Source organism: Ambystoma mexicanum, chromosome 10, assembly GCF_040938575.1.
Source record: "Ambystoma mexicanum isolate Mex_15411 chromosome 10, UKY_AmexF1_1, whole genome shotgun sequence".
In the NCBI taxonomy this organism is placed as follows: Eukaryota; Metazoa; Chordata; class Amphibia; order Caudata; family Ambystomatidae; genus Ambystoma; species Ambystoma mexicanum.
In genome coordinates this window covers 530,423,285-530,440,888 of record NC_090932.1, presented here as the reverse complement: position 1 = coordinate 530,440,888, position 17,604 = coordinate 530,423,285, and the positions used below count along the sequence as shown (strand labels likewise).

General features: G+C 47.3%; 1 protein-coding gene across 6 annotated transcripts in view; it reads left to right on the top strand.

Annotated features, from left to right (window-relative positions):
- PASK (PAS domain containing serine/threonine kinase) overlaps positions 1-17,604 on the top strand; it is a 2,072,978-nt gene that overhangs the window by 333,888 nt on the left and 1,721,486 nt on the right. For all 6 annotated transcript variants that reach the window (XM_069618098.1, XM_069618099.1, XM_069618096.1 and 3 more), the window contains one exon: positions 4,637-4,860. In XM_069618098.1, coding sequence (XP_069474199.1) covers positions 4,637-4,860 — 224 coding nt within the window. The remainder of the gene's footprint in view (positions 1-4,636; positions 4,861-17,604) is intronic.

Below are 17,604 nucleotides of genomic sequence, written 5' to 3'. Positions count from 1 at the left end.
TCGAGGAATAGACATGTGTGGAGATATGGACATGGATCAACTCAACCTCCAGATGCGTTACGAATAAAGAATGCGCCCTCAAACTCCTCGATCGCTGGTACCTCTCCCCAGTGCGCCTACATCATTGTAACGTATCCCTTGACCCAAGCTGTTGGAGATGCTGTGGCGAGCGGGGGCCCTTCTTCCATATGTGGTTGGGTTGCCCAACGGTGCAGGCCTTCTGGAAGGGGATCATACAAATCATCGAGGACATTACCCAACACAGACTGCCGATGAACCCAGAGGTGATTCTCCTAGGAGTAGCAAGCCCGGACTGCTACCCGAAAATAGGACGCTCCGCTAAATTGCTGACACAGCTACTATTAGCAGCCAAGATCACAGTGGCCCGCAAGTGGAAAACGCCAGAAGGCCCCATACTACCCCTCTGGTGGATAAAAGTCTGGGAAATACTAGTGGCTGAGAAAGTCACAGCAGCGAAAGAGGGGGCCCTTCACCGCTTCGCCGATTGCTGGGCTCCAGTGTTGGACTACCATAGCAAATTCCCAGCGCGCCTGGTAACAAACTTTTTAGGGCCATGCTGTAACCGAAATAAAGTTGATAAAAAAAATATATATTTTAAAAACAAAATGGTGGCAATGTGGAGACTTATGCACTGCTTTGGAAATGTCCCATACAACAGCCCTAGGAAATTCATCCTAGAACTAGACAAAACATGGAGGGGCTTAGCATTGAGTTGCACTTGATGTACTACAGAGGCCCTATGCGGAAGGAGGGATGAAGATTCAGAATATTGAATGATACTTTCTGGCGTGCCAGTTACAATATGTAGTGCAATGGATGGCGGATGACCCAACTGGAGATACAATTATCCTACAGAGACTTGATTTGGCCTCCCCCGTGAGGACAGTATAGCCACCCTTATTTACTGCAGATGGGAATACAGATATAGTGGAGGACATGCAGAACCATGGGTCTTGGAGACCTAATATCACCACAGACACCCTTAGCAGCAGTAATGGAGAATATGCATGGATATAGAACGAGAGTAAGGGAACAATGGTAGTCTTGTGGGATTGCGACGATGAGGGATCTGAGGAACGAAAATAGGCTGTTAGATTTCACTGAATTACAAGAGGCCACAAGTATACATAAGGGACAGTTCCTATTACACAGGACCATGATAAGTGCAATTAAAAATAGGTGGGTAGCTGTCACGGAGGAGACTATATGCTGAGAATTACCAGAATGTATGAGGTATTTATTGATCGCGCCTCGAGAGTCCAATTGAAATGCAGAGGAAAGTTGGAGGAAGAGTTCGGGAGAAAGTTTGAGGACAAAGAGTGGCAAAGTATAGTCCTATACCATAAGGTTTTTAGGAACGCCAGGCTGCAGCTAATTCAACCCTACATCACACTAAGGGCATATCTAACACCAACTGCAATAGCAAAATTCAAAGGGGTGACTAAGCAGTTATGTCCCAAATGCAAAGAGGAGAATGCAGGATTGATGCATATGTTCTGGGAATGTCGGGTGGTGCAGGTTTTTTGGAAAGAGGTGGCAGGCAAAGTAGCTCAAGGTAGTATTAACCTAGGTATTCAATCCCCCGATGCATGTTTGCTAGGCCTGTTTAAGAAAAGCACGAAGCATTAGTCCCTGGGGAAGATTAAAGACCAAATATATATACTAGTCAAACGAAGCATAGCCATGCAATGGAAAGCTGCTAAGGAGCCGAGTATAGATGGATGGTGGGAAGATGTAAGAAAATGGTCTAGGGCAGAAACGGGAATGTGGGAAAAGGCATTGGGAGATCAAAAACAGGAACTAGGAGCAGACATTCTTCAATGGATTTGAAGTATGTAATTCTTTATATTGTTGTTTGTTATTGTTGTATTGCAAATACTAATAAAAATAATTAATTGAGAAAATGAACTGTTTTCATTCACATTTCCACACAATGGGCACGCCGCAGATACATAATGATTCCAGCTATGACGGAGGCCTGCTGTCAGTAGTATTCCTACCTACATGACTTTGAGATCTTCCACCCCTTCGTTTAGTCAATCCCTGTCTGTTTAGTTAGAACAGATTTCTCTTTTAGCAACTTTTCCGCCATAGTTCTATGGACCCCAAAACCAAACTCTTCTTTTGTTTTTGCACCGTCCTAACTTTACACAGAAGTGTAGCCTTCAATTTGACTCACCTGGCCTTTTGCTAATTTTTTTATGGGGAAACTGATCAGTCCTTCAGACTAGCAGTAATGGGCAAACGGTTTTCTGTTTGTCTTTTTAACCTTGCACACAGCAACTTACAATGCTTTGCAACAGGAACACTTTTGTATCACCCTAGTCTTTTACACTTGGGATTTTTGGTTACTTTGTGCCTAAAGACAAGCTGGTGGCAGCAGATCCGTTTAACTTTTTTAATATTGTTTCTAGTGTGCACATTCACATTTATCATGTATGGCTACTAAATGTGGCTAGTGCCCTAAAGTGACCACACCACAAGGTATTTACTTGTTATTTTGCCATATTGTTGTTTGCCATGTCAGAAAATCCCATATAAAGTCATGCACTTACCCGGAAAAGCCCCAGCTTTCATGGGCTAGTAATGCCTTTTGTGTGTGGCGCTCATGAAGGGGGTGGGACTGTCTGGTCCCACTCTACATACATGGCGTCCAAAAGTTTGGCTGTGGGACATGAGTGAAACCAACAGTGGTCTCTGATTGGACAACAGCTTGCTGTTTGAATGGTACAGATCCTTACTATTGGTGGGCTTGGACTTACTTCCAGGCTGGATTTTGGATAAGAAGACTCCTCCTGCAGCCATTGTTTGAGATCAGCGTTGAAGCCAAGAATCCTGTGTAGAAGAGTAGCTGACTAAAGATCCAAAGACTCCTCAAGAGGTCCGGCATCCCTTGCTGCCTCTAGCCTGGTGAAGCCCTGTTGTGTTACCTAATTTGCAAAGTCCTTAGTGGTGTTTCAACTCCTGGACTAGTTCGACCAACTAGTCTCAGCGTGTTCTTGGGGAACCGGCTGTCCTGAACCTTTTCAAGTGTCGCTGGACTACACAGTCGACTGACCAGCTCTCGAGTGGGCTACCTCGCTAGAAAAGTCGGTTTTCCGAATTAGTAGCTGTAACTCCGCTCGTTGCCAGCGTGTGGTGTAAGTCTCTTCCCAACATCGAGGGATCCTGCTCTGGAAGGTCTTCAACCGTGACTGGAAGGACGCCTGCCATCGCCTCTGTGCGGTGTTCGTTGCTGGATCTCTCCTTCGCCTGTCTTTTGAAGTGTCCAGAAGAGGTCTGCATTGGTTCCTTCTTAATTTCTCCATCAAGAGTTGCACTCTGCTCCTGGACCCGGCCGGAAGAATCCTTGCACCTGCAGCACCTGGCCACCTCTCATTGGAAGCAACGGCAGGAAATCCAACCTCCAGTGACTGACCTCCCCCATCCCTGCTCCCCTTGTTGACCCATCCAGCCCTCCGAGAAAATCTGAGTCAGGGGGTTAGTAAATGCAAAGCATTCGTATCCCCTGTCCTCCATAGGGTAACATTGAGAACAAGTCTTTGCATCCTTCTATTCCACTGCTTTCTGGAGCAGCTTTACCTGAAAGATAACCCCTTTTTACTTAACGTTAACTTTGTTGCATCTCTTCTCTTGATTATGTCACTAACACAATTACTTTACCTTCATCAGATACATTCTGTGGAGAAGCCTTGTGACTTTTGCGCACACTGCCCCACTCTTTATGGGGATTGGACTACTGAAGCTAGGGCATATTTCTGGTGACTTGGTTCCATCTTACTTCATCAATTATCTTTATCAACGTAGTCATTGAATGCATATTGAAACCTATGGGTGTTGTGCAATATTATCAACTGCTTGTTTAATGCTTGTTTACATTTTTAGTGTTTGATTTTGGCCTATAATAAATACTGTATTTTTGTGCCTTTATGTCTAAATTTAATTATTGTGTGGACCCAATTGTGGAGCCCTGGCCTCAGTCATTCTCTCCTGAGAAAAGCCTTGACTTCTCTCCGCTGACCTTGATTGGGTTTTGGCTATCCTCTTGGTTCCCATGTTTACTATAACTAGTTTGGCCTCATAAAATCTGTCCACCAGGCCAGATTCTCCAAATCCAACTCAACATTTAGAAACTCTGGTGTTTTGTTCACCAGGTCTTACTGTTGGATGTATTCATTCAGCAATGGGCTTGGAATCTCTTTAAACTGTCTCTTTTTCATGGTGGTGGTATCCTTGCTTGTTTCATATCTTTGCTTTCTGGTAAATGTAGTTTCTCTTCTTTTTGTAGAATCATTGTTTGTTTGTGGTTTGCTCTTCTCGTGTACTATGTTTTTTTAGCCCTCAACTCTGATTCCTTAAGGGAATGCCCTGACTTTTCTTTGTCTTTCTGTATTGTACTCTACACCAGGAATATCAGTATTTAAACACCCCTACTGTTGAGTTTGAATTATGCAGTATCGTGATTCCTGTAAGTTAAGTTCTCCCTCTGTGCAGAGGGTCTTGTCTCCTCTGCATATGTATTCTTATATCGGTTCGACCTCTGCTCTGCATAGTGGAATCCCTGGTCAGAAAATGTTAGCAGTCCTCTTACTGCCATTCTTTGTTTTTTCCCCAGGAGAGGGGTGGACTTGCTACAGCCTAAGCACAACTACCAGCCATACCCAGCCCTCTAGTAAGGTCCGCAAGCCAGGGGACTGGTTGGAGCCATCTTCGTACTCTGGATCCATCTTTGGTGCTTCCTGTGGTTCCCTTCTGAATGGGGAGATTACACAGTGCATTCCTGGCACAGGTCGAAACCCCAACAAAGCTGTACTCACTGTCGATGCCCTAACGACACAGGTAATTGTCAGAGCACCTTAATGCATCAATGCCATATATAAATGCTCAGCCAAAATCCAGCAAGTTTAAGCTGCTTTGTTCCGGTCCGTAAGACATGGTTCCCATTGCTGTAACTTGCTCTAGAACTTACTCCATCTATAATTTGCATTTAAAAATGTCTTCTGTCCCGGTGGGATGTTAGCTTTTGCTACTTTCTTTCCAAGTGGTTAAATCTGTGCTGCCACATGCCCCTGGATGGCCATATTCATGACGATCATCAATTCTTTCGGTTTTGTAAAATATCCATGGTGTCTTTGATTTACATGCCTGTCGTGATGCACTGACCTTAAGATTGTATCACAAGCTATTTAAAACCTGCCCTCTAAAGGTGGCAATTTAAATATTTTGTTAAAATGTGAAGACTTGAGAAGGAGCCTTTTGTTGCTTTTTAGCTGGAAATTGGTCGCAACCCTGCAAGGTTCCCTTCCTGAATTGTCTTCACGAAACAAGTTTATGTGAATAGGATTATGTGTACCTTTATTACAAAAACGTACAGATCTCGCACCTGCAAAAAAATATAGCTGGTTGATAGTATTTATAGGCATGTGACGTTGGCCACCATTTTGTGCAGAATGCCCTTTCCGTTGTTTTCGAGTAAGGTCCATGTAGGAGTAAACACAGATCTAAATCAATAATGTTTTTATTTTTTTAACTATGTAGTAGAAGGCAATTAATTACCCAGCCATAACTATAGAAATATAATTTTCTGTTTTGAAAGTGTTGCAAAGCAACAGCTAAATAAGTGTTAGTGTGACTAGTGTACAACGTGGAGTGCTTTACAAAAAACACATTTCTATGTAAGACCTCTACACAAGATGTTTTAAAAGAAATCCTATAGATGAAAGCAGCACTGTTAAGAGTTGTATTCATTTTCAGCTTTATAAAGCACAAAATCATGGGCGATTCTGTGCCAAACACCTGGGAGAACATTATCAGCCTAGGTACAATACAGAGTTATTGCACATGAAGAAGGACTGCGCAGCATGGATGGTAGTACAAGCCCATGTAGTCAGGCTGGCTTTAGGACAGTGACATCAAAAATGTTCATTGATGGTGAATATCACAATGTTGGTGCTGCTAGTCTGCGGTCCTTTGGGGGTATAGACCTAACAATAAATTATAAATCGGAAGAGGTCATGCTACTTTTTGCAATGCCAAGGCAGATGGATTCTAGCTAAACATATTATAATGGCTAAATGCAGCAGTAGGACGGGAGTGCTAGTAGTAACGGGTAACGGGTAAGTGCTTTATAGTGATAAATAAGAGCTACAGGCGAGCCAGGGTAACCTGTTCATTTGTGTTAAGATTTCTTTTTTTTAACACATGTTTTATTGGTTTTGCATGAGGATACATGTATTAACATTAACAGTACAAACACAGAAAGAGAGGTGAGAGGACAACAACTTGCCCACTACTAGCACATACTCAAGATTAGGCAAAGCCTTGAACAAGAAACATAATAGTGCTAGGGGGCTATTAACTCTATTTCCAGATTGAACCACAAGAATGCTTTGCATGGGAACAAACCTTGGTCTACACAAACAAGTCGTAGAACAGTTTTACAAAAATATATCTTGTAATTTTATTAATTTCAAAGAATGTTAAAAGAATCCTTGCGGGTAACAAGCATTTCAATAAAAATAGACAATACAGTCTCAGGAAAAGTGCAAGTGCAGAATAATCTCACCATGAATGGTGATTAGGTTTACTGACGAACGAAAAGAGGGAGTGAAGAAGGGACTATAGATGAGCCAAATGCTATCCAAGTACCAAGTTCACTAGTGTTGTGTTGTATGAATAACAAAACATAAATCACTTCAGACACTGCATTCAAACTATTCAGACAGTCATTCTCGCTCAAAACTTCCCACATTAACATTATCAACATTCTGCCCCCTCCCCCCACTCCCTTGTCCCTCCCCCCTCGGGTGGTGGTCTCTGGTTTTTCATGCCAGGGTGTGGATAGGTTTACAGGATGTCTAGAATTCCGATGTTGTGTGGGCACCATTGGAGTATGTAGTCACTTTGCAGAAAGGACAGGATGTTGCCCCAGTATTTCCGAAAGGCATCTGGCGTTCCTTGTAGTTTGTAGGTCATCCATTCCAGAGAGACGAATCTCCATAATTTTTTAAACAAGTCGTATATTGTGGGTGTTTATTTTTTGTTTTTTTGTTGTTATTTTGTTTCCATTGTTGGGCAATCATCGGCCACGCCACTATAACCAGCCTCATCACTCCCCTCTGCTGTGTTTTTGTGTAAGACCTCTGGCTTGGGTCCCACATTCCTGCCATCCAAACCTTATCCTGCAGATTGTCTGCAATTTGGTATCATTTTGCCTGCCTGGAATTTCACATCCCCCCAGAATTGCTGAAGGATTGGGCAGCAATGTGTTTCCAGTCTCCTTTTGTGGGGCATCCTCGCTAGCATTTGTCGTGAGTGGATGGGTACATTGCGTGGAGTCTCTCTGCGCTGTAGTGTCCTTGCACTGTGAATTTCTGCCACATTTCTCTCATCTGTATGGATCGTGGTAGTTTGGGGATTTTGTTCCATACATATTCCCCTTGATTCCTTGCTATGGGCTCTCCCAATGTCTTTTCCCATTGCTTCATATAGTTCCACTGAACCCCTTCCCCTTGGTCATTCAAGAATCTGTATAGATTGGACACTATCTTTTTGGAGCCTGTGTCTGTTGTCATATAGACTTCGAACGGTGTCAGTTTTCTAGTGGATGCTTCCTTTTTGGGGGTGGGGGGGGGATCCAGTGCTTTAGTTGGGGGTATTTGAATTCCTCCGTGGACGTTATCCCCACCGATCGTTTACATTCTTGATATGTCATGATGGACTGGCCCCTATACATCTCTGATCATGTTGCATCCTGCTTGTGTCCAGCTAGTATATGAATTCTGATCATCCCTGGCTGGAATTCGGGGGTTTCCGAACATCGGGGTGAAAGGAGATGGGAATGTCATAAGGGCACCTCTTTTGATCAAAGTGTCCCAGGCTTCGATCCCTGCTCCCACAACCCCGTTTATTTTGGTATTCGGATGTCTGTAGCGTTTATTTAGCCATAGAAGATAGGGCCGTGGTGGGCTCCCCTATCTTCTTTTGCCCATATGTGTTGGGGAGACCTAGCTACCCATTCTTTGATAACTCTCAGTTGTGCTGCTTTGTAGTATCTTCAAAAGTGGGGGAGTGGGGCTGAAGGACGTGTGGAGAGAGGTAAAGGGTGAAGAAGAGGGTTCCACCTTCCTATCTGGGGTCCACGGCTCACAATCCCGAATAGATTATAAATGGGTCTCGGTGTGTTTAGTGGGAGACATCCAGGAAGTGCAAACGGGCCCGATTGGCATAGCAGACCATAAGACGGTATCAGTGGACCTGAACCTGCGTAGAAGGGGGAGGGGAGTATGGGGCTGGAAGTTTCCAGGCGCAGTCATGAGGGACCCGGAAGTTTGGAGGGCCGTTGAGGAGATGATCAGGGTCTTCTTCACAGTTAACAAAAAGGAGGATACGGGGGAGGAGATACGATGGGACACATTCAAGGCTACAATCAGGGGGTGGGGGGGAACCTGATCGCAGCAACCGCCTATCGTGCAAAGCAACTGAAGGTTTTGGAGGCTCAATTGAAGTATGAGGTGGAAGCGGCTAGACAGGCAGCGGGCGGGACCCCTTCCCGATTGGCCATGAGGGCATACAGGAAAGCGCTGGGTCAGTTAGAACTCTTGCGCACTAAGAAGGCGGAGGGCGCATTGCTAGCTGCGCGGCAAAATTATTATGCGAAAGCCAATAAAGCGGATACGCTTCTGGCACAGCTGCTTAGAGGAAAGAGGGCGAGAAACGCCATTACGGCGTTGAAGGTGGGTAATGGGGAAAGGACCACAAAACGGGAGGAAGGGCCCGAGGCTATAGCAGGTTTTAACGAGTCCCTGTATGCATCTCAAAACCCCTCTGGCGAGGTGCAAGACACATTCTTACAATCAGTACACCTACGAGAAATTGATGGAGAAACGAGGGAAGCACTGAATCGAGAAATCACGGAAGGCGAGGTACGGGAGGGGATCAGAACCCTCCCTGCTAACAAAGCCCCGGCCCCCGACGGCTATGCCGCAGCTTTTTATAAGATGTTTGTTAGGCAGCTTGCCCCGCAGCTGACCTCCCTATTTAATTTGTTTAGGCAGTCTGGTAGGATCGCCCCGTCAATGAAGGAAGCAAAGGTGACCCTTGTCCTCAAACCACAGAAAGACCCTGAAGAAAGATCAGCTTACCGCCCCATAGCCTTGATTAATCTGGATGGCAAAATTTACACTAAAATATTAGCTAACAGGTTGGATGTCATCCTCCCCTTGTTAATCCACCCCGACCAAGCAGGATTTATTAAAGGCTGGCAAACGGCGATAACATCAGACGGGTGGCTCATCTACTCGACAAGGTTCAGAGAACGTCCACTCCCGCGGTCTTGGTGGCTTGGGATGCGGAAAAGGCGTTCGACTGCGTGGAGTGGACTCTTCTGTTTCGGGTAATGGAGAGGATGGGCATTAGGGGGGAATTCCTCACAATGGTCCAGGCTAATTACCGAGCACCGTCAATTAGAATAATGGTGAATGGGACGGCTACCAGGAGGGTTAATCTACAAAGGGGGACTAAACAAGGCTGCCCGCTATTCCCCCATCCTCTATGCGATTTACCTCGAACCACTGTTGCAGGCGATTAGGGAGAGGCCGGACATCAGGGGTATCCCGTTTGGGGGGGGGAGTAACAGAAAGTTGCAGCCTTTGCAGATGACATGTTATTAATGCTGACGGAACCAAGAGAATCGATCCAAATTTGCCTGTCCCTATTGGAAAACTATGGTGCGGCCTCAGGGCTTAAGATTAATGCTAATAAATCAGAAATTCTAAACCTAACGCTTAGAGGAATGGAACAAGATGACTTGAGGGGCAGTACTCATCTCCTATGGAGGCCGGGAGGGATCAGATAATTAGGGGTAAGAATCACGGCAAGGTTAGAAGGGTGGTATTCAGCGAATTTTCCTCCTCTCCTTGAAACAATCCAAGAGGGACTTCCAAAGGTGGAGAGGCCTTAGAGTGTCATGGTTAGGGCGGATGGCAGCCGTGAAAATGGTTACGCTCCCGAGTATGCTGTATTTATTCCAGGCAATCCCGCAGCCTGTTCCCTCAAACTTCTTTAAGAAACTGGGTACCCTGACCAAAGAATTTGTGTGACGGGAATAGACCATGGGTGAGCGGTGGTTTACTGATGGCCCCCAAGAAAGAAGGTGGTCTGGCTTTACCAAACATTCGGCAGTATTATGAGGCAACTCAGTTACGAATCATCAGAGAGTGGCTGATGGGGGAGGAGAGCCAGCAAAGTAAATTATGGGTGAGGATGGACAGAGCGGTGGCGCACCGCAATCTAGCGGAAGTGCACCGCAATCTAGCGGAAGTGCTCTGGCTCCCTAAAGAACACAGGCCTAGACACCTCTACGAAAGCACTATAACTAAATTAATGGCAGATCTCTGGGATAAATTGGTGAGCTCTAAGGGAATTACCACGTACAGATCCCCATTTACTCCGCTTTTTGGTAATGGGGACTGGAGAAAGGGGCTTTTGAGCAGTGGCAGGAGGGTGGCTGTGGGAAGTTATGCGATATGTTTAGGGGGGGAGATTTGCTGTCGTTTGAGGAATGCAAACGAGAATTTGCAATACAAGAAAAGGAAAGACTGAGGTATGCCCAGTTAAGACATTGGGTACTTCACCCGGAAGTTAGAAGGGCGGCAACCAGAGAACCAACACAGTTTGAAAGATTCTTACTAACCAATGACGGATCGAAGGGCCTCATTTCTAATATCTACGAGATCCTGCAGAATTCGAGTTTGGACCCTCAGTGGCCCTACATGCAGAAATGGGAAAAGGCTATGGGGAGGGAAATCAGTAGGGCGGAGTGGGAGAATCTTTGGAGAAGGATACCCAAGCTGGCAAGAACATCTCAGCTCCAGGAAATATGGTATAAGATGTTATTTGGGTGGCACTACACGCCGGCCCGCCTTCACATGATGTTTCCCACGAGATTGTATAGTTGTTGGAGGGATGCGGCTTAACGGGATCAGTGGAACATGTTTGGTAGGACTGCCCCAACATTTGACCTTTTTGGAGAGAGGTACAAAGGGCGCAGGAACAGGCCTTTGGCCCAAGGGATACACACACTCCAATACAGGTCCTTTTGGGCATCCGTGGGGCTCCAGGGGAGAAAAGTCAGAGGTATCGAAAAAGCGAAAGTAATACTGACTTTGGCAGCTTTGTTTGTAATAGCCCAGAGATGGAAGAGCCCTGTGATCCCCTTGTGTTAGGGAGAATTCTCTGCTAAGGCTAATTTCCCAAACCTAGTGAGTCCCTCAGCAGCTTTGCTGGATTTTTGGGGTTTATTTTTTTCTCCTGCTCAGAGTGAGACTCTTTTTCTCCCACTCTTAGGCATTATTTGAGAATGTCCTTTGACTTTGTAATGTGTTTTATGGGCTATGGGGTCTTTTACTCCATATGGCTTCATGTGTTTTTGGTATGTGTTACACAGCACCCTCAGTGCAGTAACACAGGGGTGTCACAGTGACCCCCAAACATAGACTCCATACCCTGGGTCTGACTGTCTCCCAGGGCATGTAAAGTCTCCATTGGCTTTACTAGTCTTAAATTGTGAACAGAACCAGTACAAACCATCATATTGTGGAAGTACTGGTAGGGGTAATTCGATTGCCTCTGGGTCTGTTTTCCAAGGGGGCACTGTCCAGTCCCCCCTTGTCGAGTTTCTGGCTGGTGGCAGTGGATACCACGCGAAATATTCCATGGGAATATTTCCTGTGGGATTTTCCCATTCGTTTTAAACGCACCACTTTTTGGTGCAATGTTAAAGATACCACTGGGTTATTTATTTAATATTTATTCCCCGGTTGGGTCTTTTTGCCAGGACTCGGTTTTAAAATGGTGTTTGTGTTCGCCTCTGAAACTCTAACGCAAGTCGAGCCCTTTGTTCCACTTTTTGGCGGGCTTCTGCACAGAAGCCCTCCAAATGGTGCCACTCTGTCTGGGGTCTACAGGATGTGTGGGAGGGGGAATAGGCACCCTGGACTGAGTTGCCTTGGCAACTCAAGTCGCACTCTTGTGTGATTGGCCCAGTGGTGAGCCGCCCGGCTCACCACTTAGCATGTTTGAGTAACAGCTAGGCTGTTGAATGGGGTTTTTTCTGCATAAAAGCAGGGCTTTGGGGACTGGAACTTCAGAAGTCGCCACAGGACCTAAAGAATCCAAAGAGGGGAGAAGCTGAGCCATCTACAACGACGACCCCACCAGTGAAGCCCTGCTGTACGAACTCACCACTTCCCCGACGACAGAGGAGATCTTCTTCCAGGAGAGTCTTCATCCCTTTGAGCTGGTGGGACCAACCAGTTTGCATTTTTCGCCTTCCTGGACGTCTTGTGGTCGAATCGCCCGTGCCAAGCACACCCCAGCAGCCGGATAGCCACGCTTCACCACTACCGCAAATAAAAGGGTCGCACCTTTTCATCGGGAAGTCCGCGGCTGGTTTCTTCCCTGGCAGTGCAATGACCTCCAGCTTTCTTCCTCGTCGAGATCATCTCTTCCTCTGGTCGAAGCCACGACTTGCACCCGCTGCCAGGAACAACTGCCACCGCTGGAGCTTTCTCACCATTTCAGGTACTGTGTTCCGCCTGGTCTCCCTTGCAATGGATTGTCCAAGGTGTCCCGTAAATCCTTGACCTTCCAACTGGGTTGACCTCAGACCTGCTAACTTTGCCTTTCTGAACTGATTCAACTTCTTTTTGACTTTTCTGCAAAGACTGAGTGCATTTCCACTGTGTGATCTTGGGCACATTCCGCCTTGCTCTCTCCAAGAGTGGGCCTGGCCTATGAACTTTTGGCTCTACAGTAGACCCTGCCTTTCTCGACTTGCTGTGGTTTCTTAAGTGTTGGTACTGTGCTATTTCCATACTGTCTTTTCTCTCCCTTTTTAAACAAATTATTGGAGTGCCATCTACGGTTACACGCTCACCTCTGTTTTGCTAATAAGTGGTGTCTTAACCTAGACTTGTCGAATAATTAACGAGGGAGGTGTATATACTTATAGTGACTGTGTTTGAACTTGCTTGATATATTAGTTCCAGTGTATTTTCATAAGTGTGTTTTTAAATAAATAATGATATACTTTTATACCAAAGCTCTGGTCAGTGTTTGCTTGTTCTACTGTATTTTTAGCCCTATTGTGTATACTCTATATACTGCCTAACTCTTCTTGAGAGAAGTCTGAATGCTCACCACAGCTACCAGGTAAATCTGGGTGGTGCAGACTGCTACCAATTGGGTTTACTGCTTACTCCTGTGGTCTTAAACCTTTTGCAGTGGTCCCTAAGGGAACTGCACAGGTTTCTGCCTAACACCTTGGAACAGGATTGGCTGAGGAAAGTGTGGGACATAGTGGCCTTGGAGTGGGCATCGTACGCCATGGAGAACAAAGTGCAAGGATTTGCAGCGGACTGGGGGGAGTTTCTGACGTTTCTTAAGGGGGACTACAGAGTGATGTGGTGTCCGCTGCGCCTGAGACTACTTGAGCTACAATAGGGTGGAGGAACTGCCTGCAGAGGGAAGATGTGGGTTTTGAATGCTCGTCTTTTTGAGGGAGGGGTGGAGGGGGGAGGGAATGTTTTCATTTGCTTTAGAGTTGTTGTAACATTGAGTAAAATTCAATAAAAAGATTTTTTTTTTAAAAAGGGGGGGGGGGGGAGTGTTAACCCCCTTTGGTCTTTCTGTGCTGTTAAGGTTGACATCGCTATTCTAGGAGCTTTGTGTTTGCAAATGAATGTGGTCACCAGTTTGTTCAGTTAGAACAATCTCTGGATCTTTACTCAGAGCGTTTGAAAGTAATAACGTAATTCTGGTAAAACCGACATTTTTATGACCATCAGCCTCCCCCACCAGGAGAAGTTGAGGATTCCATTTCTCTAGATCTGTTTTTAGTTTCACTAGAAGGTTCAAATAGTTGGCGTTATAGAACTGTCCAATTGAGGACGTTAGTTTAATCCCTAGGTAGTGGATTCCTTCTGGAGCGTTGTTCAGTTGGGTGCTCGGGCCAGTTTGTCTACTATTCCTGGGACCTCGGTTAAGTTCAGGATTTCTGATTTTTGTTTGTTTATTTTTAGGCTGGAGATGGATCCAAATTAGTCTAGTTCTTTTAGGAGCGCAGGGAGTGAGAGTTCTGGGGTCGTCAATGCTATCAGCATGTCATCAGCGAAGGCCATGGTTTTGTGTTCGTCACCACCCATCGTTATGCCCTTCACCTGGTGTGCCTCCCTGATCAGGAGAGGCTCCAGAAATATTGCGTATAGTCTGTGAGAGTGGGCATCCCTGTTTGGTGTTTCTGGTCAGGGGTACATGTCTCGATAGGGTGCCATTCAGGGATATTCCCTTCAAGGGTGTATCATAGTTAGCTTTGATCATCTGCATTCATTTCAGCCTGAAGCCCATGTTTTCCATTGTGTGGAACAATTGTGACCATTCTACTCTAATGAAGGCTTTCTCTGTGTCCAGAGACACGAGGATGGTTGGGGTGCGAATGTGTTCTACTTTTTCGATTAGATGACTCACCCTGCATGTGTTGTCTGCATTTGTGGTAAAAATTAGATATTCTGTGAAGGGAAATTATTCTAGATACTCCTACGTCCCGTCCCCTTGCCTCCATACTTATGGGGACATTCCTCTGTCCTGTGGGACGGGACCGGAGCACTTTCTAAAAAACATCAAAAAATTTAGCAAAAATGTTTAGTCCTTCCTCTTTCTGCACGGGGCTCGGCACGTGGCCGTAACACCTCCCATCTCGGCTCCGCCCAGCGCATCGCCCATCAGTCCTTTTCTCCACTCGTTCGGGACTGGACGCACTTGCATCCGCAGAAGATTTTCTTCCCTTTTTTCCTCTCTGGCTCTCGCTAGCGATCGTGTACTAGTCTGTTTATGTCGTCCAAACTAGACTTTCCAGATTGTTCGTGTCACTGATGCTTCGCGAGGGCGGACCCCATCCTCTTTTTCTCGAGTGGTTCAGACTCTTGTTTTTACTGTGATTCCCTTTCGGTCCAGGCACTTCAACGTCGGTTGGAGCGCTGGGAGATGGTGTTTCGACGTCCCCCTCCCTTACATTTTCAAGCTTTTATCAACGAAAAGAAGAAACGCCCTGTAAGTTCTTTTACTTTTTAGAGGACCCCGGCCGGGAGATACCTTTCCGTGCTCTTCCCGAGCCGGGAGGAGCGTTAGTCGCTCTATCACTGGGATTGCCCTGAGGTGCCTTCTGGGCCTAAAAATTGTACCAGAGTTTTCTCAGAGGGTCTGCGTAAGGGGCCTGTGGATACCGGCGTACACTCCGAGGCCCCTCCTGTGAGGGCTGCTTGCAGACCCAGTTCTACTGAGTTGTGGGGTACCGGCGCTAGCTCTGAGGCCACTTTATCTGCTTCCCTCAAAAATAAAACCGGGGTGCTCCCCAAGGCCTTGGTTGAGCTTGGTGTTACCGAACGGATGTTCGAGGCCCGCGCTTGTAAGGCTGTTACCGGACCTGGGTCCGAGGTCCTTCGTACAGAGGCTAAAGTTACCAACATTTATGAGAGGCCTGGCAAAGCCTTATCGGTGAAAGTTGTTTCTCACCGTTCCCGCTCTTGTGGCGACGCCAGAACTGTTGAGGGGGCAAAGAAGGAAAGTTCTTCCTTTACCGGCAATGCTGAGGTCCTTCCTGAGAAGGCTAATTTGGCTATTGGTGTGTCGCAGAAACATTCCAGGCCTCATAGTACCGGTCTGCCGAGGTTCCTTATGTAAAGGCTCAAGTTAAGACCCCTGATCCATCGACGGGGACCCCTGCCTCACTTCCTCACGTGCCGCAAGTTCCCCTCAGGTGATGGCAAAATGGCTGCCGTTCCCGCCACGACCATGGCGGCCATTTTGGGCGCTTCCCCCGACAACTACGCCATCGGCCTCAGGTGTAGCGCTTGGTTCTGTGGGTGAACATAAAATTCCTTGTGCGCATCCTTTTTGCCCAGTTTACGACTGGAACGCTCGGATGCCCCTTGCGCACAATATTTCGTTGCCTGTGGGGTCGGCACCTTTGATTTTTGTGGACACTGCGGGGGATGGGCCTTTGGCAACCCTCCCTGTTGCGTCCCTGGAATTATCCTCCTCATGAAAGGCCTCCTCCGGTATCTCCAAAACAGTCCCTGGAGGACGCTTCTTTCTGCAAATTTCAGACGCTCATGCATACCGAGCCCATGAGGGAATATTTCAAGGGGCTTTTTAGGGAGATATGCCCACCCGCGCCTCCGGCTACACCCGCTCCTCCGGTGGCTCAGCCGGTGGCTCAGCCGGCGCCGCCCTTGCCTACGGTGCCTCCCCCGACCCTTCCGCCATTGCCCCCATTGTCCCCTGTGGACAAGGCAGTGCCTGACACGATTCAGCAGGATCCTGACCTGTCGGATGAGGCACAGGGCGATCAGGACAACGAGGACCTGCCCCGCTCTATTAGAGCTTTTCATGACCGGGTGCTCGACATGTGCTTTTTGGATGTTCCGGTGCCCGAAGCACCCGCTCCGCAGGAGGATGTGCTTTCTGGGGCGTTGACCCTGTCTCCTTTGGAGCGTACCGGCCTGCTCTTGCAGAAGGACGTTTTGGCCGAGGTCCGTAGGGTCTGGGAAAAGCCACACTCTGGACTTTTCGTCAATAAGAAAATTGACGCGCGATACAGGCTGCATTCTTCGGAAGAGGGGCCCTGTCTTGTCCGCCCCCCTCCTCCACAGTGGTGGCTGCGGCCACTTTACAGTCCAGGCCTGCAGCATCCTCTTCTACGACTGCTACTCAGGTTCTGGGGAAGGAGGACAAGCTCCTTGACTCCCTTGGGAGGAAGATTTTCGCGAACTCGGCGTTGCAGCTCCGGCAGGCCAATGCAGAGCTAGTGTTAGCGGGGGCGAATATGAGGATGTGGAAAGGTCTGTCGGAGTTCGAGGAGTTCATTCTGGTCGAGAAGCGTGAAGACTTTAAGGTGGGATTGTCCGATGCCAGGGTCTTGGCCCAGGATCTGCTGGAGGCTGGGGCTCACCACGTAGACACTTCGGCTCGGGGCCTTATGCTGGGAGTTGATACCTCCCGACAGGCGTGGTTTCATGCCACCAAATTCTCAAAGAAGGTGCAGGACAAGGTGTTGGACCTTCCGTTTGACGATAAGGAACTGTTCCATTCTACAACGGATGTGGAGCTGACCAAGACGAAGGACAGCACCCAGACAGCTAAGTCCTTTTCAGTCCTGGTTAAAACTCCTTTTAAGACCTAGAGACCGTTATCGCAAAGCCGGCCCTCTTCTGGTTTTAGAGGTTTTCTAGACCGGAAATCTCATAGGGTGGATACTCCTTCGGGTAATAACCGCCAGAGGTAGAAACGGACTCTTGTTTTTCTCCCGCTCCTCAGCTTCCTCCTCAGGCTCAGGTGGAACACCACTGAAAATCCTACAAAATGAGGGTTCTCCGCGCTCGCACGAGACCACGGTGGGAGGACCATTGCGTCTCATTGGGAGGCGTGGCAGACCATCACTGAAGACAGGTGGGTCTTGTCAGTCACTCGGGCGGGCTTCTGCTTACCCTTACCCCCTACCCCGCCCTTCAACCCTCCTATCCAGCA